Source organism: Balaenoptera musculus, chromosome 1, assembly GCF_009873245.2.
Source record: "Balaenoptera musculus isolate JJ_BM4_2016_0621 chromosome 1, mBalMus1.pri.v3, whole genome shotgun sequence".
NCBI classification, from domain to species: domain Eukaryota; kingdom Metazoa; phylum Chordata; class Mammalia; order Artiodactyla; family Balaenopteridae; genus Balaenoptera; species Balaenoptera musculus.
Window position 1 is genome coordinate 108,198,638 of NC_045785.1, and position 27,015 is coordinate 108,225,652.

General features: G+C 41.8%; 4 protein-coding genes across 4 annotated transcripts; 2 read left to right on the plus strand and 2 right to left on the minus strand.

The window, feature by feature from the left end:
* Positions 1-11,893: 11,893 nt before the first annotated feature.
* LOC118881292 (histone H2B type 2-E) lies at positions 11,894-14,171 on the minus strand. The gene has a single exon (XM_036826043.1). It carries the CDS (start codon positions 14,139-14,141, stop codon positions 13,761-13,763), a length of 381 nt encoding a protein of 126 aa, XP_036681938.1. The 5' UTR covers positions 14,142-14,171; the 3' UTR covers positions 11,894-13,760.
* A 90-nt stretch (positions 14,172-14,261) lies between these two features.
* LOC118906492 (histone H2A type 2-C) lies at positions 14,262-14,878 on the plus strand. The gene has a single exon (XM_036874073.1). It carries the CDS (start codon positions 14,468-14,470, stop codon positions 14,855-14,857), a length of 390 nt encoding a protein of 129 aa, XP_036729968.1. The 5' UTR covers positions 14,262-14,467; the 3' UTR covers positions 14,858-14,878.
* Positions 14,879-14,884: 6 nt separating this feature from the next.
* LOC118906484 (histone H2A type 2-B) lies at positions 14,885-15,498 on the minus strand. Its single transcript, XM_036874063.1, has one exon. It carries the CDS (start codon positions 15,472-15,474, stop codon positions 15,019-15,021), a length of 456 nt encoding a protein of 151 aa, XP_036729958.1. The 5' UTR covers positions 15,475-15,498; the 3' UTR covers positions 14,885-15,018.
* BOLA1 (bolA family member 1) lies at positions 15,486-26,690 on the plus strand. Its single transcript, XM_036874086.1, has 3 exons — positions 15,486-15,618; positions 25,369-25,579; positions 25,948-26,690. The coding sequence occupies exon 3, from the start codon at positions 25,951-25,953 to the stop codon at positions 26,362-26,364; it is 414 nt and encodes a 137-aa protein (XP_036729981.1). The 5' UTR covers positions 15,486-15,618; positions 25,369-25,579; positions 25,948-25,950; the 3' UTR covers positions 26,365-26,690.
* The last annotated feature ends 325 nt before the right edge of the window (positions 26,691-27,015 follow it).

Genomic DNA, 27,015 nt, shown 5'->3' on the forward strand with positions numbered 1-27,015 from the left:
GAATTTTGGGGGAGGACACTATTCAACCCACCACGGATGCTGAGCCCTGAGCCCCTAGGGCCCTCTGGAAGCAGGCCCAGACTTCCCCTGGTTTCCCTCTGTCTAGGTGCCCATGAACTCTCCACCTCCAAAAGGCCATCTGTCAGTCGCTTGCACCTGAGTATTAAAACTAAGAGCAACAGCTTTGCATTTTTACTAATGCTCTCTGTGCCCATGAGTGTGGAGGCTAGAAGAGAGGCTGTATCTCCACTTGGGGAAGTCCAGGCTTCAGGGGCAGTGCAGGGAAATGTCTTTGGCCCTTGGTTAGATGCCTCTGGTAATCATGAGACAGCCTGAACTGTCTGGGCAATAGTAGAATGTTCCCAGGTTCATTTGTCTGGGAAAAGCTGGAAGAGAAAAGATATGGAGCTAGAATAGGAGTTCAATGTCTCAGTTTCAATATCTGTAAAATAGTGACAATAAATGTAGACACCTCATAGGATTACCATAGGGATAAAATGAGATAAATACAAGTAATGCAAAATACTTAGAGCAGAGTTTCAACATGGCAATAAATTAATAATTATTAGTCAATTTAATTAACATTATGATAAACACTAATTGATACAAGTCCTAAATCTTTCCTTTGGGAACATTACAATAATGTTGTAGAAAGAAAGACTAATACATAGGAAAAAATTGGTACATTATTTAATCTCTAGATGATTAGCATCTTGAGATTCTGCTAGACTGTGGCCCAGACATTAAGAATACTTGGGTTCCTGAGTGCCTTATGAATCACAAAAGCCATTCACTTATGTCCTCTCATTTGATTCCACAAGAACCCAGGAAAGGAAGAAGAGGTTTGTTTCCCTGTCTTACAGTTAAGAAAATTTCTGGTGAAGATGAGGCACCTGGATACGTGGGTCACCCAGCTAAAAAGTAGCCAGGATGGAATTTGAGCCTAAGTTTTGTGTTTTAAAATCTTAAAATTTGTATGGAGACACAAAAGACCCCAAATAGCCAAAGCAGTCTTGAGGGAAAAAAACGGAGCTGGAGGAATCAGACTCCCTGACTTCAGACTATACTACAAAGCTACAGTAATCAAGACAATACAGTACTGGAACAAAAAAAGAAATATAGTTCAATGGAACAGGATAGAAAGCCCAGAGATAAACCCACACACCTATGGTCAACTAATCTATGACAAAGGAGGCAACAATATACAATGGAGAAAAGACAGTCTCTTCAATAAGTGGTGCTAGGAAAACTGGACAGCTACATGTAAAAGAATGAAATTAGAACACTCCCTAACACCATACACAAAAATAAACTCAAAATAGATTAGAGACCTAAATGTAAGACTGGACACTATAAAACTCTTAGAGGAAAACATAGGAAGAACACTCTTTGACATAAATCACAGCAAGATCTTTTTTGAACCACCTCCTAGAGTAATGGAAATAAAAACAAAAATAAACAAATGGGACCTAATGAAACTTAAAAGCTTTTGCAAAGCAAAGGAAACTACAAACAAAATGAAAAGACAACCCTCAGAATGGGAGAAAATATTTACAAACGAATCAATGGACAAAGGATTAATCTCCAAAATATATAAACAGCTCATGCAGCTCAATACTAAAAAAAAAAAAAAACCCAATCCCAAAACGGGCAGAAGACCTAAATAGACATTTCTCCAAAGAAGACATACAGATGGCCAAGAAGCACATGAAAAGCTGCTCAACAGCACTAATAATTAGAGAAATGCAAATCAAAACTACAATGAGGTATCACCTCACACCAGTTAGAATGGGCAGCATCAGAAAATCTACAAACAACAAATGCTGGAGAAGGTGTGGAGAAAAGGGAACACTCTTGCACTGTTGGTGGGAACGTAAATTGATACAGCCACTATGGAGAACAGTATGGAGGTTCCTTAAAAAACTAAAAATAGAATTACCATATGACCCAGCAATCCCACTACTGGTCATATACCCAGAGAAAACCATAATTCAAAAAGACACATGCACCCCAATGTTCATTGCAGCTCTATTTACAATAGCCAGGACATGGAAGCAACCTAAGTGTCCATCAACAGATGAATGGATAAAGAAGATGTGGCACATATATACAATGGAATATTACTCAGCCATAAAAAGGAATGAAATTGAGTTATTTGTAGTGAGGTGGATGGACCTAGAGACTGTCATACAGAGTGAAGTAAATCAGAAAGAGAAAAACAAATATCGTATATTAGCACATATATGTGGAACCTAGAAAAATGGTACAGATGAACCAGTTTGCAGGGCAGAAATAGAGACAGAGATGTAGAGAACAAACGTATGGACACCAAGGGGGGGAAAGTGGTGGTGGGGGTGGGGGTGTGATGAATTAGGAGAATTCCAAAAAAAAAAAGGAAGAAAGAAAATGAACTAAGCAAAGAAGCAGGTTTTGAAAATATTATTCATGAGTTTGCTTCCATTAAAACCAGGGGGAAAAAAAAGTTTTGTGTTTTACTTTTTTTTTTTGGTATTAGAGTCAGTGTTTCAAGGAAAAGTGATATACACAATAGATACAAATAACATCAATACATGTACTGTAGGGGAGGAAAACTAATTTTCCCTCTGACCTTTTGAATTTTTAGGTGAGACCCCCATAATAAAAGAGAAATTAACAAGAAAAAAGCAAACAGAAGTTTACTAACATGTATACCTCATGTATACATGGTAGATACTCAGGAAAAAAATGAGTAACACACCGAGGTGGCTTAGAATTCAGACTTAAATATCTTTCTTAATAGGGAAAGAGGACAGGGGATACAAGCCTCTTAGGGGAGAATAAATGACTTTGAGGAGAAATGAATAGGCCCTAGAAGAATAGATGGGAGGTATGATAGTTTGTGACAAAGTTTGTCTGAGTGTGGTCTCGACTTCTGGTCTCCTATCCTGTGAAGAGTCAATGTTCCCTGGTCAGTGAAACTCTCCAGGGAGGGCATTTATGACAATTGAGTTCCTTTGGAGAATCTGTCCTTAAGCAGATAAGGGGAGTTCAAAGAAAGTCTGTCCCTGCATTTCGTGTTTTTCAAGTGCCTACAGCTCAAAATGATCAATATGCCAAAGTGGCATATTCTGGGATGGCATGTCCTACGACCCTTTCAGTACAGTAGAACAGACCTCTCCTGACCTCAACCCCCAGTAAGAAACACATTTTACATGGCCTCCTAGTCACATTCACAAAAGAATATAAATTGCAACAGGTTTCACAAAATAATACTTACTATTTGTGATATACTCTGATATTTTCTCTTCTCTTCTTCTTAAAAAAGGGAGAAAAATGTGCTCTCTATCAAGTAAATCGATTTCATAACCCACTAATGAGTTACAACCTATAGTTAGAAAAACACTGGCTAGAGGAAACTACAAAGAATAAAGTATAAATCATCTTACTTATTCTTTAAAGTCAATATTTCTCTGAACATGCCTTCTGAATCTTTCTGTTCTTGCACACATAACCTGATGCCTGTCTTTATGGGGAGGTGATACCCACATGAATAGCAAAAGTGGAAGGCCTATTGTGGTGGATGATAAAGAGAGTGCAGGTTGAGCTCTGTGGGAGCTGAGAGGGAAAGGTCAATTCCAGCTGAACAAACAAGGGAACCCTTCCTGTAGGAGGTAATATTTGAGGTGGGTTCTCAGGAATATTTAGGATTTGAGATATGTTTAGATTGGGGGCTAAGGAAGGTGGTGTAACCCAGGCAGAAGGGAGAGTGAAAACAAAGAAGAATTGTTGTTGGACCACAGGTAGCATGGACAAAGGGCAGTAATGAGAAATGAGCTTTTCATACTGGGGACATCAGGGACCAGTTTTAGGGGTCTCAAATGCCAAACTATGGAGTGGCTAGGTTTTACTCCATAAACAATGTTGGGAAAAGTCTATAAGTAAGCAGTATACAGAAAAGCAAACACAGAAGCTATCAAACTCATGTAGAGATGCTTGAACTCATTAATAATCAAAGAAATGAAAATGAAAGCAAAGATGAGATATCACTCTACACCAGATAGTCTGGCCAAACTTAGAAAGTTGGATGACCCAAGCGTTGACCTGGAAGTGGTCTCATGGGAGTCCTGATGCCTTGGTGTTGGAAGTCTGAGCCTTCCATTCTGGAGGGGAGCCTGGTACTACTTCGTTCAATAAAGAATAAATAGACCCTAGTAATGAGAGTTCTTATCCAAAAGATATTATTACATAGGTCCATAAGGGAAATGCACAATGATGTTTATTTATAACAGCATGTTTGTGGTGATGGGGAACTGGAGCAAACGTGGATGTCTGTCAGCGGGAGAGTGGGGGGTAAAATGTGGTGTTTGCACATCCTGAAGTTCAATGCAGCACTTCAGTCAACAGAGTGCATGTTCACATCACAACATGGATAGCAAAAGAGAGATGCAGGTTTTTTGTGGGAGTTGAGAGGGAAAGGCCAATTTTTAACATATACGTTAGAAAGGGGGAAAGTAAAAAATAGAATAAAATATAAAACACAATACCACTTACATGCATTCTGAGAAAGTAGACATTTGCTAGGACTGAGAAAGTAAAAAATCTGTTCTGCCATTCATCAGGCTGCAATGAACTGCAAAGAATTAGTGACAGAATTAGCAGGAAACACAAGTCCCAAGGACATGCTGTAGCTATAAAGAGTCAGAATCCCCTTCTTTGAGGGACCACTGCTTTCTTATTCACTGAGAAACTTTGTTCTCTTAAAAATCATAGATTATCAGAACTTTTGCTGTGTGAAATCATATCAGTAAGAATGAAATATCCCCCTCCTGCCCAGAGGACCTAAGTCACTCTGACACAGAGAAGCAGCCTTGGTTTTCAACCCAGGTACAAAACTTCAAACAAGAGATTTCTAAACACAACATTCCACCTTTATCTAAACTTTGTAGTTTCCAAGGAAACAGGACCCTGAATGCACCTGAAAGCCTAGTTCTGATGTCCATCCTTTCACACAGCCCTGCTTTGCTTTAAGCCCATCAAAACTCTATAGTTTATCCTTCCCCACAGCTTACAATAACTCTATGTTTTTCTTTTGTTGGTGAGACACCTCACAGTTTTTGGTGTGTGCTCTCCCTCCTTGAAAACAAGTCAATAAACTGGGCTTGTTAGACTAAGTCTAACTGCTAACTTTTTTTTTTCCCTTAGAGTTGATATAACTTATTTTAGCATTCCTAAATTGTTGATTATTTCTAATATTGTTAACTGCTGTAAATGCTGCATCAACATCTTGCTTCTTTGACATTAGTGGTGTAGTATAGTGACTAAAAGGAGACTGAATTTTTATCTTGGCTTGGTCACTTGGCTGATAGGATATGATTCTTGCTGATATGACTGTGTGACTATAGGCACATTACTTAACCTCTCTGTGGTTCCATCTCTACATCTGTAAAATGGAAATAATAATACTACCTACCTATGGGGTTATTGTGAGGATAAAATGACTTAATACATGTAAAGTGTTTAAAACATTGTCTGGTACCAAAGAAGAGTATATAAGCAATAGGAACGGAAAAAGCATATGCCATTCTAGTTTAACTTTGCATCTATTTAGTTAGTAGTAAAGTATGTTCTGCAGCTTTTTAAAATGTTTGTTTTGAAATAATAATAGATCTACAGGAAATTGCAAAAATAGTAGAATCCCATGTACCCATCACTCAGCTTCCCCCAATGGTGACATGATTTAGAGTTGTAGTACAATATCAAAACCAGGATAATGACATTGGTACATTACCATTAACTAGTCTACAGACCTGAATTACTTTTCACAGTTTCTTTAAACTGCATTCATATGTGCGTGTGTGCATGTAATCCTGTGCAATTTTATTCCATGTATAAATTCTTCTAACCACCACCACAATCAAGATACAGACCTGTTCAATCACCTCAAAAGAACTCCGCAATTTACTCCCAACCACCTCCTACCTCACCCCCACCCCCTGGAAACCACTAATCTGTTCATCTCAGTAGCTTTGCTATTTCAAGAATGCCACATAAGTGGAATACATAGTATGCGAGGATAATTATTTTTAATGCATAGAAAGCAATACACTTTTTGCAGAAACACAAAGAAGCGAAATTAGAATGATTGTCTGAAAGGGAGCAAATAATGAACATAAAAAGGAATAATAAATAAGAACAGGGGAAATGGTTCTATTAAATGCATACAGCAAATATAGTAAGAGATCCTCAGATTGTTTGTGATTTGCAAATTTTAGAAAAAAATTTTGAGTAAAATTCAGGAGCATCAATTTATTCTGCAAGTCTCAGTCAGGATAAAGATTTAAAGGTCAGAATAATCCTCCCAAAGTACTGCTCCTGACTTGCTCAGTAACCCACACCAACTCTCCCAGGCACGTTCTACACATTGTCTTCTCCACCTGATTTTGTTTTGCTCCGTGACCCAGTCTCCTAGCCTGGCTGAGGACCAAATCTGTAGCCGAAGCCTCATCAGTGAAGTTGACCAGTCAGGAAAATCACTTCAGAGAATACCTTCTTTAAAGTGGATGTTCACAATTTAAAGTGATTGTTTTTTTCACAGGATTGGGACTAGTGGAGTCCCAGCCCCAGAACTGTAGGTCAGCTCATAAATCCCAAGGACTTTTGGAGTGTGTTGTTGTTGTTACTACTGTTTAGGTTATATTATTAAAGATTTTTAAAACTGTTTTTCACAATTAACTAAAACAAGTTAAGGATCTGCTGTGTGCCAGGCACTAGGATAGGTATCTGAAATACATTATTTTCACCAGAAATATTATCACATCACTCGGGCTTTTTTTATGGCCAATAATCCCACATTGCCCAAATAACTTACTTCTGCTGACAGTGTTTTTAAGTGCACATTGATCAAAAATTCAAATGATACTGAAAGATGTAAGGAAAAAGTAAAAGCCTCCTTCTGGACTAACCAAATTCCTCTCCTGATGAGTAGCCACTATTATTAGCTTTAATATGTGAAATTCCAGAAAAATGTTGTACCTCTTTACCAGTGCAGACACACCAATACGTACACACATATCCTTTTTTACTTATACCAAAAGGATCCTACCACTTTCTTTTCACCTGCTAATAGATATCTAAGTAGTTTCTATGTGTTTATTATTAAAAATAATACTGCTTTCTCTTAATTCCAGCTAATAAAGGAGAAGTGCTAGAATATTATTTTGCAGCCCCTAGTGATTTAAAGGATCTAAGTATTAAGCAACAATAGGTGTTGTTATCACAAAAAAGAAGCAATTAGCCATTATGTCCCCTGATATGAAAAAATATATATATATATGTGTATATATATATATATATATATATATATATATATATATATATATATATGGCACTATCTATGAAGTACTCTTGCCAGGGAGTGGAAAAGTGAACCTAAATCTAATCAAGCCTCTGATCCAACTACTAATTTACAGGAAATACAGAGACAGAAGATCATGATAAACTACATCAGGAAGTAATTGGCAAAATCAGAATTGGGAAAACTCTACAGGAAAAACAACCCAGTTTCTTCAACAAAGAAATTACAAGAAATAAAGAGATGGATGGGAAACATACATTAGAGTTGAAAGGCATCAACCAACCACGATGTGTAGATTTATTTGGATTCAGATTCAGATAAAGTACTTTTAAAAGATATAAATTAGATTAGATAGGTAGATTAAAATTAAAAATTTGAGCACTAACTGGATATTTGACAAATTAAGGAACTATTGTTAATTATTTTAGACATGATTTGGTACTATGGTCCTTATCTTCTAGAGACACATAAGGAAATTTTTATGGATTAAATAATATGGTGCCTGGGATCTGCTTCAAAATGACACAGGATGGATGGCCTTGAGTTGATAATTGGTTTGAGCTGATAACTGACCTTGAGTTGACAATTGTTGATGTTGGATAAGGGGTACATTGGCATCTGTGTATATGTTTTAATTTCTCAATTATCAAGAATTAAAAATACGTTTTTTTAAAGCTGCTATTTACAATCCCTGCACAAATATCTTAGAGTGATTTGCTAGGGGGGTTTGTTTTGTATTCGTATATGAAAAGAGAATTTTGATAGTTATTGTGAAGTTACCCACTAAAAAGTTTGCACCAAATACTTCTCTCACCACTAGTGTATGAGAATACCTCATTTCTCTAGCCCAGCCAGCTCTGGGTATTGGCAAAGCTTTGCATTTGGCCAATTATGAATCTCACAGTCCCCCTCAGGACCTCATGGTCCCCTCAGAGCATGATGGTGGCTGGCATCAGCTTGGATGGCCTGATGAAGTCATTTCCACATGAAGGGAAGCCACTGAAATGAATGGACACTCTTTCGAGGGTCAAGGTGTCATCTGCAGCAGAGGCTGCTTGAACGGATACAGATGTTTCCACAGTCACGCTGGCCCAGAAGCTAATTGGGTTCTTTAAAGTCCGTTTCCATATGTCTGGGCTAATCCCTCAAGGTCTGGCTCTACCTGCCTACCTCCTCACCCTCTAAATACTACCCATACTAAATTTCTTGCAGTTCCTCCTATCTTCCTGAGCTTGCTGTCTTTCACTCTCCTTCAAGTCCTTCTTCAGAGAGGCCTTCCTTACCCCATCGGTGTTAAGTTAGGCCTCCCTCCATTACACTCTCTATATCTGTACTTCTCCCATCTTAACACGTGTCACATTTTATTATAGTCACTTGTATAATATCTATCTTCCCTTCTAGCCACTAAAAGTCCAGGAAGGCAGAAGCCACTCTGTTCGGTTTAACCTTAAACCAGATTGCCTGCTATCTAACAGATACTCAATAAATCACTGAATGAAAGAATGACTTAATTATATCATACCTAACAATGCTCAGGAGTCAGAGGAGTGGTCCTAGAGAGCCTTTCTTACAGAACTTTATAATAATAATAGATACTTGGTAATTATTTATTAAATTAGCAGATACAGATTTTTCAATCACCCGTATTAAATGAATGATTAAACCTATTCTCCCGAGCCACAGGGACAGTCTTCCAGTTAAGGGTCATTGTCTGAAACCTGAACAGAGCTGCCCCTCAGGCTTCCTCCCTGTGCCACAACCACTGATTAGCCATATTGTGAGTTATGTTAGCCCCCCTTTTAAAGGAGCGGAGCTCCCCAGACCATGCTGTGAGACCAAATATGGTATAAGAACTGCTGATAGTTTTACATTTTTTACTCTCATTTTTTTCGTTTGAAGGCCAAACTGAGTCAGCGAGGTAGGCCACCGTCTGTGCTTTAGATGACTACTCTGGCCACAAGACATAAAATGGATTAGAGACGTTCTGAGCCTCGGAGAACAGAAGTGAAACCCTAATACTTTCTCCCACTTGAATAGAATAAGTATTTGTGTATATGGCTCATCCACCATCTGAGTTCCTTCCCAACTGAAGGCAGAAAGTTTAATGTGCTCATCCGTGGAACCAACACGACACGAAGTTGGAGTGCATTAAAAAGTGGAGGGCTTCCCTGGTGGCGCAGTGGTTGAGAATCTGCCTGCCAGTGCAGAGGATACGGGTTCGAGCCCTGGTCTGGGAGGATCCCACATGCCGCGGAGCAACTGGGCCCGTGAGTCACAATTACTGAGCCTGCGCGTCTGGAGCCTGTGCTCCGCAACAGGAGAAGCCACGATAATGAGAGGCCCGCGCACTGCGATGAAGAGTGGCCCCCACTTGCCGCAACTAGAGAAAGCCCTCACACAGAAACGAAGACCCAACACAGCCATAAAAATAAATAAATAAATAAACCCAAAAGTTTAAAAAAAAAAAAAAAAAAAAAGTGGAGGAAGGGGACTTCCCTGGCGGTCCAGTGGTTAAGACTCCACGCTTCCACTGCAGGGGACGCGGGTTCAATCCCTGGTCGGGGAACTAAGATCCCTCATGCCATGTGGGGGCAGCCAAAAAAAAAGAAAAAAAAACTGGAGGATGGACTGGGAACAACACAACTATCGATTAACAAGTAACTGAATGACCAATTGCGGCTATACAATGGAATACTACTCAGCAACAAAAAGGAATGAACTACTGATACATGCACCTAAATATATATGAATCTCAAAACAATTATGCTGAGTGAAAGAAGCCGGATACAAATGATACATTGTATGATACAAACTACCTATAATGACATAAAGCAAACCAGTGGTTGCTTGAGGGCAGGGATGGGGCCAAAGGAGGACATTGGTGAAGGGAGCAGGGGGGAAGAATTATAAAGGGGCACTAGGAAACCTTTATTTTGGGGGGGGGGGGATGGATGGATATGTCCATTATTTTGATTGTACTCATGTTCTCATAGGTATATATGTATGTCTAAACTTAAAGCATACTTTAAACATGTACAGTTTATTGTATGCCAATTATACCTCAGTAAAGTTTTTTTGTTTTTGTTTGTTTGTTTGTTCAAAGAAGAGATGAGGGTGGTAGAGAAATTAGTTGAGAGGTGTCATTTGAGGTGGAAGATTATGGCCTTGGCTTGAAAGAAAGCTCTGGCCAAGCCAGAAAGAAGGGGCAGTCCAGTCTAGCCCTGAGAAAGAGCAAACGGGTTTAGGGGAAGGTGACTGGACCATGTTAACTAGAGCAGAAAACCTGTATAGCAGTAGGAGATAGAGCTGTGGAAGAAGGAAGAGGCAGATTATGGAGGGCCTTGAATATCAAGCTTTTTAAAAGTGTGCATTGGGTTGTAGTTCCACCATTTACTTCCTAAACAACCCTGGACAAGTTATTTAACTTTTCTGAAATTCAATCTCCTTTACCTATAAAATAAGGATGGAACCCACCTTAAGTGGTGGCTGTGAAGATTAAATGAGGCAATGCTTGTAAACCACTTAGCAGAGGACAAGGTAAATATTTATGTGCTCAATAAGTAGAAGCAATTATTATTATAACAAGTATTGTTATTAACTCCAACTTAAGCAAATGTATACAGATGTTTGAGAAGGAGAAACATCAAAGAGGTTCTTTAGGAGGATAAGTCTCACTATCACTAATCACCTCCCCTCCAGAGTTAAAATACCAAACTCTAACACCTCCTTCCCCATTCTCACTCTGTAACTTCCTTCCTAGTAAACACCATGCCCAGGAGGAGCCCGCTATCAGTAACCAAAGCTCTCTCACATTAGTAAAAGTATTTCAGCTGGTGAGCCCTACAACTATGGGGACAAGTTAAACTGAGCTGAACTATGGTCTCTGGAATGGAGAATGAGAGCACCCCACCCAAGACTTTCAGCCACCACCACCACCACCATAGACTTATATCCAGGGTGCATGCTGAAAATAAAGCAGGCGGTGTTTCTTTTTATTTTAATTTTAAAGCATAAATATTTCCCCAAAAATCCAGGTTTTTGGAGAGGGATCTTACTTTCTCAAGTCCGTTAAAAATTGAACTAAGAGTTTATTCTCTGGAGAGTTTCCGAGAAGCCTTTCTGTGCCTCAGTTTCCTCATCTGTAAAATGGGACATAATAATGGTAACTATTTCATAAGGTTCTTGTGAGGATTAAATGAGTCAATATGTGTAAAAGACCTAGAACATCGTCTGGCATACAGTAAGTACTGCAGGTGTTATCTGAACTTTCTTAAGGACTTTATTTCTTCTATCTTGTTTATAGTGCTTCTTCTTTGTGGTGATTTTTGTTTGGTTTTGTGGTCATGTATTTTTCAATTACTGAGCATTAACAGTGTCCTCATAACAGGCTATTTCAGCTCCAGTACACTTCTGGAGTAGAAGTAAGTTTGGTTGAATGGTTTATAAATATTCATCTTCCAAGTCAGAGGCACTCAGCTTTTCCACAGACCCAGTAGTGGTTGTATCTGTTCGTTTCATTTAGTTAAAAACTATATTGCAGATACAATAATCCAGCCAAGCTTTTAAATTAACTGGTAACTTTATTAATAACAATAGCATCTACACACATCTGAAAACACACATGTAAGAAACATAAGATTTATTCAGTCTCTGATAATGTCTGGAGTCCATTTGGATTCATGAAACCCCTGCAATTAACTACAGGACCCCTTATCCAAAAGCAGAGTTGAATAACTCATCAGACCATCAGTGTCTTTATCAGCAAAATCAAGGCTTGTACAGAAAGATTCAACGTTCTGTAATTACATGAAGTAAAACTAAAATACAATTGTCCTCGCATCTGAGGATACAAAGGTGGACAAGGTTAGCTGCATGATCAGTGGACCAATCACTTTGCTTCTCTCAATCTCGTTTTTAAAGGGATATTAATCTTGTCTATTGTACAGGGTCTCCTGAAAAGCAAATGAGATGGTGAACATAAATTAAAAGCTCATCTCCGTGAGGAACAAAGGATCAGGATGGAAGGAGGATGTCATAAATAGAGAAAGGAAAATAATTTCCAGTGACCAATGTTCTGAATTTAATGAAAATCCAAGAGATTAGGCCAAACTGAGAAGCATAAAGGAAGGACAAAACTGCCACCTCCCCCTTAGCGCAAAAAAAAAAAAAAAAGAAAAAACTCTTAACAAAGTCCTCCTCCCAGCTGTTGCCCTGAGGTGACCACGGACAGACTTGGGGAAGGAGCTCCAAAAACATTTCCATTTTCATCACGTCTTCACATACATCTAATGAAAATGAACCGCACCCATCCATCCACGGAAGCGATTTAAAAAAGGAGTGGGAGAGAAAAATTAATTCAACAAATATTAATTCAATAAGTATTGAAGTGTCCACTGTGTGCCCAGTACTGGTTGGCACCGACGATATAGAGGAAAACCAGACCAGCAAAGTTTCTGTTAAGGGCTTGAGGAGAAAGACCGTAAACAAGAATATAAACGAACAAGACAATTTCTGACCGCTGCTAGGAGGAAGATAAAATAGAGTGAGGGACCAGGACAGGCAGGAACGAGAGGCACAAACTCCTGAGTGGATGACTTGGGAAGGTTTCTGAGAGGTGACGTTTGAGCCCAGACTAAAATGACTAGTGCCTTACAGTTACTTGAGACCGAAACATTTCAAGATAAGAGAATTAAATGCAAAAATGATCCACAAACCAAAAAATAACAGGGATTTCAAAGCACCAAAGTGAGCGGTGGAAACCAGAATCTATGAATTCTGGAGCGGCGCGAGATTTTGAATATTCATGTCGTCCAATCAGGGAAAGGCTGAGACCAGGCAGCGCGGGTTCCGTCCTAAATACCCCGAACTACTGGTATCCACAGGTCACGTCGCAGGGCATAACTGGTGACTGGGCACCCAAGCAGCTGCCAAACTCTCGGGAGAATTCTTCAGGGCTGTGATGCAGTGTTCGCAGGACCCGGGCTTACTTATGTTCTGGGGTCCTTTCTTAAACGAGGATGGCCGAAATCACTCACTTCGTTTTAGAACACCGATGAAACGTACCCAACAGAGCCACCAGGACACAACAGTCTACGAGGAGAGGGTGGGAAGGAGCAGTCTCAGTGTCCTAATTTAGAACTGACTCATAGGAAATCTAAGCAGCACAGTGAGGAGTTAAGACTCGGCCTAGATTCAAAAGCAAAGCCAGTCACGCGCCGGGAACCTCAAGTCATAAGGGCCTAAAAAGCTTCGTGTGCCATTTGCCATTACTTTTAACCAACTAACGCAACTTACTTTGTGAGAAGAGACTGAGGGCAAACAAGTGAACAAAGCTCTTTTCTGGTGATTAGGTGGGTGGCTCTGAAAAGAGCCTTTGGAAAGTCAAGCGGCTCGGCGACTTGTGCGAGCGCCGCGTCCCGGCAGGGACTCACTTGGAGCTGGTGTACTTGGTGACCGCCTTGGTGCCCTCGGACACGGCATGCTTGGCCAACTCGCCGGGCAGCAGCAGGCGCACGGCCGTCTGGATCTCCCGCGACGTGATGGTCGAGCGCTTGTTGTAATGCGCCAGGCGCGACGCTTCGCCCGCGATGCGCTCGAAGATGTCGTTGACGAACGAGTTCATGATACCCATGGCCTTGGACGAGATGCCGGTATCCGGGTGCACCTGTTTCAGCACTTTGTACACGTAGATGGAATAGCTCTCCTTGCGACTGCGCTTGCGCTTTTTGCCGTCTTTCTTCTGAGCTTTGGTGACAGCTTTCTTCGAGCCCTTCTTGGGCGCGGGAGCGGATTTTGCCGGCTCAGGCATTGTAGAATACAACACCCGTTAGCAAAGAAAAGTAGTAGGAGAATGGGCGGGCCTGATCCTTTTATAACCACCGTATGCAAATTAAGGCTCCAAAAGTCTTACGTTTCCATTGGGCCATGTAGAGACCTTGCGTTATCAGTAATAGCTACGTAACAACACCGACTCTTGACCTTATTGGCCATTTCTGGAGCCAATTTAGGACCAATGAAAAATTCGTTCCTGACCCCACCCCTAGGAAAGCTTATAAAGGCTTTCCAATTGCTGATCTTTCAATCCTGTTTGTTGCGAGAATCTGAGCTCTAGGCCTTATAGCGTGATTTTTAATTATGTCTGGCCGCGGAAAGCAAGGAGGCAAGACCCGTGCTAAGGCCAAGTCGCGCTCGTCCCGCGCTGGCCTGCAGTTCCCGGTGGGGCGAGTGCACCGTCTGCTGCGCAAAGGCAACTATGCCGAGCGGGTGGGGGCCGGCGCGCCCGTCTACATGGCGGCAGTCCTCGAGTATCTGACCGCCGAAATTCTGGAGCTGGCGGGCAACGCGGCCCGAGACAACAAGAAGACGCGCATCATCCCTCGTCACCTGCAGCTGGCCATCCGCAACGACGAGGAACTGAACAAGCTGTTGGGCAAAGTCACCATCGCCCAGGGCGGCGTTTTGCCCAACATCCAGGCCGTTCTATTACCAAAGAAAACCGAAAGCCACAAAGCCAAAAGCAAATAAATCCAGACAAAGTAAACCAAAGACCAAAGGCTCTTTTTAGAGCCACCCAAGTTTTCAAAAAAAGAGCTAATGCGCTGTTTCGTGATCAGCCCTTCATTTGACACTTTGGTGGCTCTTAAAAGAGCCTTTGGGGTGAATGGGGTTGGTGTCAAGCCTCCTAATTACTTATTCTTGCCAGGCTTGTGACTCTCCGTTTTCTTGGGCAACAAGACTGCCTGGATATTGGGCAAGACGCCGCCCTGGGCAATTGTGACACCCCCGAGTAACTTGTTGAGCTCTTCATCATTTCTCACGGCTAGTTGCAAATGGCGAGGGATGATGCGTGTCTTCTTATTGTCTCGGGCCGCGTTGCCGGCCAGCTCCAGGATTTCCGCGGTCAGGTACTCCAGCACGGCCGCCAGGTACACTGGCGCGCCGGCCCCCACTCGCTCGGCGTAGTTGCCTTTGCGCAGCAGGCGGTGCACTCGCCCCACGGGGAACTGAAGGCCAGCACGGGATGAGCGTGACTTGGCCTTGGCCCGAGCTTTGCCTCCCTGCTTTCCGCGTCCTGACATTACGGCTAAAAATGCAGTTACAGCTTCTTTTTCAAAGAGAAGGATGTGGCGAGGATAACCCATTTGATGTAATTTATAAGAGCTACCGGGAGGGGTGAAGCGAAGTGGTTTGATTGGCTAAAAGCTGAGTCCGATCGAACAGCCAATAGGAAAGCGGAAAGCAGACTCTTCGTTTGCATCTTGTACTACGAGGAAATGACGGCCTTGGTAAGTACCTACCAATCGCTGTGAGCCACATTAAAGCCCCTTATTTGCATGCCAGGATTTTTAAAGCGAAGGCTTTCAAACAACACGCTGTTTTGTTTTTTAGTGAGTGGCAATTTTTTTCCAGCTTAAGAGTGGTAGGTTTTTGTCCACCAAGGGAAATCCCAAGAAGGGCCCAAAAGGACTGCAGAGAGCCTCCGGCAGATGCAGAGTTACTCCCACTCAAGGGTACCGAATTCTGAAGCTGATTACCCCCTTGAGCCCTAAATTACTCTCCAAGTCCCTCCCTTTCTGGCTCGTCAAAGCCAAACTTCCTTAGAGACTATGGTACTACTAAGGCCTTCGCCTTTCAATTTACTCGTTGCCTGCGGCGTGGCTTAGCCCCATGCCACCCGCCACTGCTCCTCGGACTCCAGTTTGCCTGAGGGCTAGCATAGAATTAGTCATCCTCCTCTTTACCTCCCGACGGCGTCCAAAACGGCCTTGAACCTGAAGGCGGCTTTCCCTTGGCTTTCAAAATGTCGCCCTTCGTCTTTCCTCATCCTGCTTCTGTTCCTTTGCCCTTTTTTTTTTTTTTAACCTATTTATTTATTTTATTTTATTTCTCTCCACCCCCACCCCTCAACTCTGGCAACACCAAATTCCTCTGCCGGTCTTTAAATCCCGGTGTCCAGCTGAGCTCTGCCTCCCTACTCGCCTCTCCCCCACACTCCTCCATTCTTCACTCTTCCCGAAGAGTCTTACCCAACTCCATGCTTTCAACTAACATCCAGATTTGTTTCAGAAGCTCAGACCCATATACGTAACTGCTGACTGGATACTTCAACCTGTTTGTCCCAATAACTCGACCTATCCAAAAGCAAACTCATCCAGACACCCCCCACCCTCCTCTCTTTGCTCTCTTTACCTGAATGGCACCAACAATCTTCCAGGTACCTAAGCCAGAATCCACTGTTCCCTGCATCTCAACAGCATATCAAGTGTTACTTCTTTAACTTCAGCCTTATTCCTCCGTGATCCTCTTGTTTGCCTCTTAGACTTCAGCAACAGCCCCTAGAGACTCCTTTGTGTAATCCTCCACATAGAAATCATTCCTGAAAGTTCCATTTCTTTCTCCTCAGCTTCCCATCCCTGGGAGTTCTACATCCCCACCCCATTTTCACCCTTTCCTGAATATCCCATAAAGCTGAAACCGCTGAAATGCGTCTGGGGGCTCCGAGGAGCTTCAATTCTTTATGTCTCAGCGCAGAAAGAATTCAGCGAGAGGCAAAGTAACAGAAAAGTGATTTATTAGAATGGGACACTTGTGAGACTTCCCAAGCGGCTGGGTGAGAGGGTGCCGTGCTCCGAGAACTTAGTGGGCTACAGTTTTATAATCAAAGGAAAAGTGGGGAGGGGGAAAAGACCACCTTCTTCCTCATTCTTGAGTAGACGTCAAACTTCCAGCATCAGCTCCTCCTCCACGTGGGGGGGGGGAGGGAGGTTCTTGTCCCTACTTGGTCAAGTCGGGACTGTCATGGTGCAATGGAAATGAGCAAAAAGGCGCTCATTTACTAAAAATGGTAAATCATCTCAGGTTTCAGTATAATGTCACCCTTTCCTTTTATTTTTTGTTTTTAGTGTGTGCAGAGAAGCATGTCCTTGGAATCAGCTTACTGAGCTCACTGGGCAGGATGTGGGTCTCATGCCACCACTGTTTTATTGTTTTGGGGCACGTCTCATGCTTCTGTTGCATAGTTTTGTTGCTACGCAGGCCTGCTTGATTGAGTGATCATTAACTTAGAGTGGTCTCGCATACCTTCTTCTTTACTTACAATCCCCTAGTGGGATTAACTGTTTAATTACCTACTTTGTCCCTTCACTATGTCCCTATCAAAGACAGGAGGTAGAATGCTACAGAGAAAAGAATAGACTTAAATTTTTCTCCTTGAGCTCTTTTCTAGTGTTCCTCTTTTATCCTCACCTTTGTTCAACTGACATTTATTGAGTACATGCTACCTATCAGGCAATGGGTATACAGATAATTGAGACTAGTACAAAGAGGTCTGTAATGAGATGCCTCTGGAAAATGGAGGAAATCTGGTGAACTCTGTAAGTTAAAATTAGTTAATATCAGCTATCTGTAGAGCTTACCCCTGGTAAGATGCTGGTATAGATTTGTGAAGCACCCAAGTACAGTCAAAAGTAATGGGAGTGTTTCCTCAATAGTAGGATGCAACTGAAGATAATTCTAGCCAAAAGGATTATAGCATTTCAGAAGATGCACGTGTTAATAGAAAGATATGGTCCACATACCATCTAAATGGGGCAATTACAGTAGGAATGTGTTGTGCTTCTCTAACACTAAGAGTATGTGTCTGCTAGACACAAAGGTTTAGGCTATTACAGAAGGTTCCTTGGTGAAAGCATCAGCTTGTTCTCATAGTCTGGGTGAAATGTTTCTGAAGACTATCCAACCCTCTTAGCTCAGGTTCTGCTCTCAATTAACAACTTTCCAATTATTCTACTTTAGGATAAAAATATGAGACTGAGAAGGGGAGAACCAGTATGGGAAGATATATCTATCACTAGAAGTTAATTAATTTGCATTCTGACCTATTCATCAATTTCTTGTGTATTTTGTTAGTGTAACTCTCTCCCCAAGAAGCTCTGGAAGTTCTAATAGTGTCAAATTTTCAGCCCTACAGAGCACAGAACAAAATACAGTAGTAGGGACCCCACAACAACTCTGGTACCCTTCGAGGCCCTGCATGAGGGGCCAGCTGACCTCCCGCTGTCTTTGATCTCTGATCTCCTTTTTACTTCTATCACAGTGACCCTGTGCTGTTAGGAAGGGTAAAGGGAAAAGAGATTATATTAAACCTTTATTATGAGATAAGCCCTATGTTAGGGGCTACCTATGAAGTAGACATACAGTCGTACCTCGTACCTCGGTACCAGGACCCCCAGTGGATACTAAAATCCAAGGATGTTCAAGTCCCTTATATAAAATGGTGTAGTATTTGCGTATAACCTAAGCACATCCTCCCAGATGAAGTGTCTCTAGATTACTTTTAATACCTAATACAGTGTAAATGTTATGTAAATAGTTGTAAATACAATGTAAAACTATGTAAATAGTTGCTAGGGCAGGGCAAATTAAAGTTTTGCTTTTTGGGGACTTTCCGGATTTCTTTTTAGAATATTTTCCATCTACGGTTGGTTGAATCCTCAGATTCAGAACCCATGGATACTGAAGGACGACTGTAATTCCTTCACAGATAAGGAAACCAAGGCTCAGAGGCGTTTAAGCACTTGCTGAAGGTCACACAGCCACTTACAAAGACATGATTAGAACCAAGGTCTGCCTGACTCAAAGACTGTGTTCTTCATCCCTCCAAGCACACTACTTCACTAACTAGATTATGGGTTTCATGAAGTCACTTAATTTACCCAGCCTTGCTTCCTCCCTCTGTTGCAGAGAGAGGGAGAGCTGGAGAGCAGGAGAGTTAGAGAGTGAGAGAGCATGAGAGAGGGATGGAATTAGACTTAATACTTTAAATTCCATCTAGCTATAAAACCTTATTAGGTAAGTCCAGATAGGCCAATATCCTACAAATTTTATCAGGCTCAATTATTATCTGTTGCTCCCCAGACCTCCCTTCCCAGCATTCTTACCAGAGCTATTAAAATATATAACAGAGCAGGCCATTTGTAAATGTCATACACCATCACAAACAGGCTGGATCTTATCTCCTTTAACACCTCTGGGATTTTTAACCAAAAGCAACTGAGTTGGGCTTCCCTGGTGGCGCAGTGGTTAAGAATCCACCTGCCAGTGCAGGGGACACGGGTTTGAGCGCTGGTCCGGGAAGATCCCACATGCCACGGAGCAACTAAGACCGTGCGCCACAACTACTGAGCCTGCGCTCTAGAGCCCGTGAACCACAACTACTGAAGCCCACGCACCTAGACCCCGTGCTTAGCAACAAAGAGAAGCCACCACAATGAGAAGCCCGTGCACTGCAACAAAGAGTAGCCCCCGCTCACCGCAACGAAGAGCCAACGCAGCCATAAATAAATAAATAAATAAATAAATAAATAAATAAATAAATCTATTAAAAAAAAAAAAAAAAAAAAGCAACTCAGTTCCTAACCAGGCAATCTAGTTAATCAAACATTTAGGGCATTCTAGGTCCATTCTATCATTCCAGCCATACTCCTCTCCCTTCCCCTTTTCTTACACCTTTCCTCAACTCCACCCCCAGCCCCCTCCGTACTGAGCTGCACATCATTCATAAGATGAGCAAGGCCTTTCCACAGCTCCCTGCCATTGCACATAAAGTTGCCCTTGGCTAGAATGCTTTCAGCCTCCTCTGGACCTGCAAAATCCTCCCCATCCTTCCAGTTTCCACCCAGATATCACCTCCTCTTTCATGAAGCTTCCCTACTGTCAAACACACAGCCTCAGTGTACCCACATCTCTTTGTTCATATCCTGCTGATAGCATTTAAGCACTCTGCCCTGTGTTTTGACCTTGGTCTCACTTCCTTTCTGTGACCACTTCAAGGGAGAGACCATGTCTTCTTCACCTTTAAATCAGGAGTCCTTTATTCCTTCTACCTGGCTCTTGGTAGGGTAATTAAATGTTTTTTGCATAAACAAATAAAACTATACTCTTAGAGAATTAGCATCTTCTTCTCTAAAATATTTCTCTTTGGTCAACAAACCACTCTCCAAATGCTAGCTAGCTATCAACAGTAGACTGTGGTAGCCAGAGTGACAGAAAATACAACAGAAGCTCATCAATCAAATAAAAATCATATACCCTACCATAATAGAGTTGTTAGAATAAATGAGAATTAAATATAAAGAACCTAGTACAGAGATGGAACCTGAGACGCCCAAATGCTGGATTAGGAGGCAGAATAGCTTAGTGGTTAAGAGCTCAAATTCTGCAGCCTGACTCTCTGGGTTTGTTTACCAGATCTGTGACCATAGGCAAATTACTTACCTAACCTCTAAGGGTCTCTGCTTCCTCAATGGTAAAGCGAGAGTAATAACAGTAGCTACTTCATAGACTTGTTGCAAGAATTAAAAGAGTTCATAAATGTAAAACATTTAGCATAGTACCTGTCGCCAACAAAGCAGGGGCATCTCAAAAATTTGAACGAATTTGCCATTTCAGAAATAAATATTGAGTTTATCCTATGACCACTCCTGGATATACACCAAACAGAAAAGAATGTTTACATCCAACAAAAAGCACGTACAAGGATGTAGTATATTCATATAGTGCAATACCACACAATGAAAATGAAAAAATTACTGCCACACACACGGATGAATCTCACAGACAATGTTGAGCAAAAGACAAACACAAATGTATTCATACTATGTGATTCTATTTATAAGAAGTTCAAAAACAGGCAAAACTTATCTATGGTGCTAGAGGTTAGAATAATGATTAACTGTGGCAGGGTGGTATTGACCTCCTTGGGAGCCTTCCAAGGTGCTAGAAATTTTCTGTATCTTGATATGGTGTATTCCCATGTAAAATTAAGCTGTACACTTAAAAAGTGTGCATTTCTTATGTGTAAATTATACATCAGTAGGGACAAATTAATTTTTTAATGAACAAATAATGAAGTAATATCATAGGAAAAAGATGAATACTTTGTTGGGCATCTTACTCCTCACATTACAGATTAGTGTTTATTAGTTTTCGTTTTGTTTGAGGCGGCCACCATAATGTCTCGGTGCTTAAAGCCTCTAACTAAGACTCTTAATCTGACCATGACAAACCTTCACTAAATAGTAAATATTGTCATGACTATGTTTTTATTAGAAACAAAGACACTAAACTTGCCCTAGGGAGCTTGCAACTTACAAAGCTTTCATTTATTTTTGCAACAGGAATAATAATGTCGGCCCTCTCTATTCACATACTAGCTCACTATCCATCCGGTACATTTTACCGAACACCCAAGTATGCCAACAGTGAGCCTGGCATAACACATGCAGTGAATACATTGCCTCTGGCCAGATCTCTCTTTCCACATGATTGGTTTCCTCTAGTCATTCAAATCTCTGTTTAAATGTCCCCTCCACAGCAAGGCCTTCTCTGACCACAGCCTCCCACCATTCCCCGCCACTGTCACTGGATTAGCAAATTACAAGGCCGTCACCAAAAACAAGTCCTTCTTAGAGATTCCATCTCTTTAACAGCACTCTAGTTGATTTACTTCTCTCTAGCCTGTCTCCTGCCTTTACTCAGATTATCTTTCACCAGACTACTGCCAAAGGCTTTTCTCCTCTTCTCCCTGCTTCCACTCTTCCCATTCCCTTAATATATTCCTCATACACTAGCCAGAGTGATCTTCTAATAGAAAATCTGATTCTTTTCTCACTTTATTCTTTTTCCCAGGTGATTTCACTCCCCTCACTCACTTCCCCACCTTCCCCCCGCCCACAATCTCATTTCATCTTCAGCAACTCTTGCTTCACATGCGCTTCTCAGATGCTAAAACTAGTAGACAAAAGCTTAATGAAAAACAGAATAGTACATAGACTCAAAGTATCTCCTACAACTACAAAGGGAAAAAGAAAAATTTTACAATTGAGAAAACTGAGAGATACCACCTTAATCAATTAATCAGAATTATCATTAACAATGAGACAAATTGAATTATATGCCCCCATATGCTTCAGTGAGAGGATTCAATATCACTTCTGCAGTTTTCCTGCCAAAAATGTATAGCCTAAATCTGAATCAGAGTGAAACATTCGACAAACCCAAGTTGAGGGATATTTAACAAAATAAATGGTCTGTACTCCTCAAAAATGTCAAAGTCGTGAAAGACAAAAAGACTAATGAACTATTACAGATTAATGGAGACCAAAGAGACATAACAACTGAATATAGCATGTGATCCTAGATTGGATCCTGGCCCAGAATTTTTTTTTTTTCATTCTATATAAAGGACATTATGGGACAATTGGCAAATTTTGAGTAAGATCTGTAGATTATACTACTGTATCAATGTTAATTTCAAGAATTTGACAATTACGTTGTGGCTATGCGAGAAAATGTCTTTTTTTTTTTTTTTTTTTACTAAATACATATTAGCAAATATATATTAGAGCTCTTCAGAGAAATAGAACAACAGGATATATATGGAGAGGGCAAGAGCAAACAAATGAGAGAGAGAGAGAGAGAGATTTATTATAAGGAATTGGCTCACATGACAATGGAGGCTGACAAGTCCCGAGATCTTCAGGGTGAGTCAGCAAGCTGGAAATAACAGGAGAGCTGATGGTGTAATTCCAGTCCAAGTCTGAAGGCTTGAGAACCAAGAGAAGCAATGCTGTAGTTCCAGTCAAAGGCTAACAGGCTGGAGACCCAGAAAGAGCCAGTGTTTCAGTTCAAGTCTGAAGGCAGGAAAGAAGCCAATGTCCCAGTTCAAAGGCAGTCAGGCAGGAAAGAACTCTCTTTTTCCAGGAGGGTTAGCCTTTTTGGTTCTATTCAGGCCTTCAACTGATTGGATGAGACCCAGCCACAATAGGGAGGGCAATCTGCTTTACTCAGTCTACCAATTTTAATGTTAATCTCGTCTAAAAACACCCTCACAGAAACACCCAGAATAATGTTTGACCAAATATATGGGCACCCTGTGGCCCAGTCAAGTTGACACATAAAATTAACCATCACAGGTAGTTAGAGGTAAATGGACTTATCTCTGAAACTTACTCTCAAATGATTCAGAAAAATAATTATATATGTGTAGTTAGATACATAAAAAGAAACAAAGCAAACATGATAACTTGTCAATATTTGGATAATCTGGGTATCAGGGTGAGGGGTATACAAGAATTATTTGTACTATTTTTGTATTTCTATAACTCTGAAAGCACTTAAGAAAAAGTTAAAAATAAAATACACACATATAGAACCATACATCCAACATGACATCTCTTCTTGGATATCATAAAGACACTTCAGACTCAAGTCCAAAACAGAATTGGGCACCTAGTCTTTCCCTTCCCCACCCTTCCAAACCTGTGCTTCTTCCAATATTCTGTATCTTAGGGAACAAATGCCATCCATCCAGATGCACAAACCTGATAGTTATCCTTCATACTTTCCCTCCCATAACTAGCCCATTACCACATCCTGTGGGTTTTACCCTCCCAATGTATATCTTATAGCCACAATTTCTTTCCATCTCCACCTGCATGACCACCAGCGTGGTCCAAGTCATCATCATCCCTCACCTAGACTGCTACACTAACCTCCCAACTGGTCTCCCTGCTTGCACTCTTACCTCCTCTACAGTTCTCCACACTGCAGCCAGGGATCTTTGCAAAATAAAAATTTAAAGATGGCTAAATGCAATGCATGATGCTTGACTGGCTTTCGAAAAAGAAAAAATTATAAAGGCACTAATGAGACACCTGGGGAAATTTGAATGTCAACTATATATTAATAATAGTATTGAACAAATATTAAACGTCTAAGTTGTGGTAATGGTATTGTGCTTATGTAGGAAAATATCCTTGTCTTAGGAGATATACGCTGAAGTATATAGCAATGAAATGTAAAGATTTTCGCAACTCTCAAATGGTTCAACAAAAATGATAACAATATTTTTATTATATACACACATTCAAAGAGAGATTAAAAAGCAAATCTGGTAAAATGTCAGTAAATATAGGTGAAGAATAAATGGGGTGCTCATTGTACTAACCTTGCAATTGACATTATGTTAAATTTTTTGAGTGTGATAGGGTATTGTAGTTATATAAGAGAATATCCTTGTTCTTAGGAGATACATACTGGAGTACCTAAGGGTGAAATGTCATGCTATCTGCAACTTATTTTCAAAAAAAGTATAGAAATACATTTTTAAAGTATATAGGTATAAAGTACTTAAACATAAAAGTATATATGTATAAGTATATAATATATAAATGTAAAAAACAGTGAAAGGTAGAGGATGCTGTTTTGTACTATTCAACTTTTCTGCAGATTTGAAATTTTTCAAAATTAAAAGTTGGGGAAATACATATATGGAGAAATCTATAAAATATTAGGATACAAAATAAAATACTGGTTAAATTGACGAGTTATATATCATCTTGGAAAAATCTCATCCTGTTATATCCCCGCTGAAAACCTTCCCTAGCTTCTTACTGCTCCTAGGATAAAAATAAAACTGCCTAACGAGGCCTTCTCCCCACAGGCCTATACATTCACTCAGCTTCCCATCACCATCATCTCTGCTCCGTGGGCTCCAACCATATCTAACTACACCCAAAGGAACCACTCCCCCAAAGTTCTCTCTCCTCCTGGCCTTTGCGCGTGCAGCTACCGCACTAGGAGGGGCTGAGAAAGGGATTTTTGTGCCTCTTGTAAACTGTTTCCTTAAGTTTTCTCTTCTCCCCCAAGTCTGGATGACATGCCTCCTTAGCATCCTGCTGTTAGTCCCATCACAGCCCTTAGCACACAGTATTGCAACTGTCCGCTCATTGGTCCATCTTCTCCAATGTTCTGTAAACTGCCTGAGGACAGGGCCTGTCTTACCTCCCCAGCCTCCAGGACTGGTCTGGCGCACAATAATTATGTATTCAATAAATGAAACGGACTTCCATTTTCTTGTATGTAAAATAAAGGTGTTGGGCTAGATGATCTACAAGATGTATTGTCAATAAAATGAATCGAATAATCTCAATATCAATTGCACAGAAGTTCCCGTTTTCTTTACAATTCCTCAGGTTCAGAGCCTCCCACGACCTCACGAGTCGGGCGAAGTAGAGACTACAGTTCCCGTGAACCCTCAGGGCACCACGTGGTGCCTGCCGGGTCTGTCGCGTAGCGAGGACTCCATTTCCCAGCGTGCCTCAGGACGCGAAGTCTGCGTTTCGCCAGGAACGTCAGGAGTTCCGGTCCTGAGTGGGAGCTGCGGTAGAGAAGACTGAGTGCAAGGTAGAAAGGGCCCAGCCTGGGGTTCAGAGGGGACACAGGGACATTGGCTCAACCAAAAGCCCGGAGTTGCACATACCCTAATCTGCAACCTCCAGCTCATTCTTTGCGAATCCCCTTAGTGAGGAACGTGCCTCGCGCGCGGGCTCTTTCTAATCCACCGCCTCCCTTCAGCTGCTCGCGGCTGGAGACCAGATTCCCCCACGTCACACAGGGGAAAGAGGCGGTGCCTCGCGTCTCACTGTCGCGTCTAGGCGGGCTCCCAGTGTGGACGTTGGCCGGGGGGCGGGGGCTGGGGTGGTTGAGAGACTGGTCTCTCACAAAGAGCGAGGCCCTGACCCTCACTGCTCCCGTCCTTGTCTCTGCCGTAGCTGATGTTGAGTGGGCAGCTGGTCGGAAGCCTGTTCTCCATGGCTGGCCGCGTCTGTGTGTCCCGGGGCAGCGCCAGATCAGGGGCCATCGGTCCCGTCGAGGCCGCCATTCGCACAAAGTTGGAGCAGGCGCTGAACCCCGAGGTCCTGGAGCTGCGTAATGAGAGCGGCGGCCACGCGGTCCCACCAGGCAGTGAAACCCATTTCCGCGTGGCCGTGGTGAGCTCTCGCTTCGAGGGACTGAGCCCCCTGCAACGGCATCGGCTGGTCCACGCGGCGCTGTCAGACGAGCTGGCTGGGCCGGTCCACGCCCTGGCCATACAAGCGCGGACCCCCGCCCAGTGGAGGGAGAACCCTCAACTGGACACGAGCCCCCCCTGCCTGGGCGGGAGCAAGAAAACTCGAGGAACTCCCTGAACCCTGAGAGAGAGGGAGGACCGGGATCCAAACGGGTTGGGTGAGAATAAACTACTGGGGCCTTCTTCCCTTCAATACAGTCTGGTATTTGTTAGAGTTGAGGACCTGGGCCCCATTCAACCGGCATATACAGGTTCTCTGGAGACAGCAATTCATTTCACATCAAGGTCAACCTAAGGAAAGCATACAATCACTCACTACTGCTCTTGCCCTGGACTATTAAGGAAAAGCTGCCCAGTTGTTTCATGTTAAATTGTGACTAAGGAACCACCAGACCTTATGAGTTGCAAGTAATCCTGTACATTAAAAGAAAAATTATCATATGAGGTGAATTGCTGTGTTGTTAAAGGCCTGTTGAACCAGGGCTACAGATGTTCTTGGGAGAAGAAAGATACTTGAAGCCTAGCATAGTCAGGAAGGGCTTCATTAAACCAGAAAGAAAAGGAAAGTTGTTGCAGGCAGGGGGAAGAGCCCAAGCAAAGGCATAGAAGCTGGACTGGGCAGAGAGTTACTGGACAAGACAGCAGTTACAGACACATTTGAACTTCAGACTTGGGGAATGTTTGGCTTTCTATCAACCTGTCCATTTCCAAAAGGATTTACATTTGTTTGTGAGAAAAAAAACGTAAAAAAAAACACTAAAGCAGTGAA

What these genes read in the sequence shown, in the direction of transcription:
- LOC118906492 (XM_036874073.1), top strand. Translation starts at nt 14,468, where the DNA reads ATGTCTGGCCGCGGAAAGCAAGGAGGCAAGACCCGTGCTAAGGCCAAG.
- LOC118881292 (XM_036826043.1), bottom strand. Translation starts at nt 14,141, where the DNA reads ATGCCTGAGCCGGCAAAATCCGCTCCCGCGCCCAAGAAGGGCTCGAAG.
- LOC118906484 (XM_036874063.1), bottom strand. Translation starts at nt 15,474, where the DNA reads ATGGGTTATCCTCGCCACATCCTTCTCTTTGAAAAAGAAGCTGTAACT.
- BOLA1 (XM_036874086.1), top strand. Translation starts at nt 25,951, where the DNA reads ATGTTGAGTGGGCAGCTGGTCGGAAGCCTGTTCTCCATGGCTGGCCGC.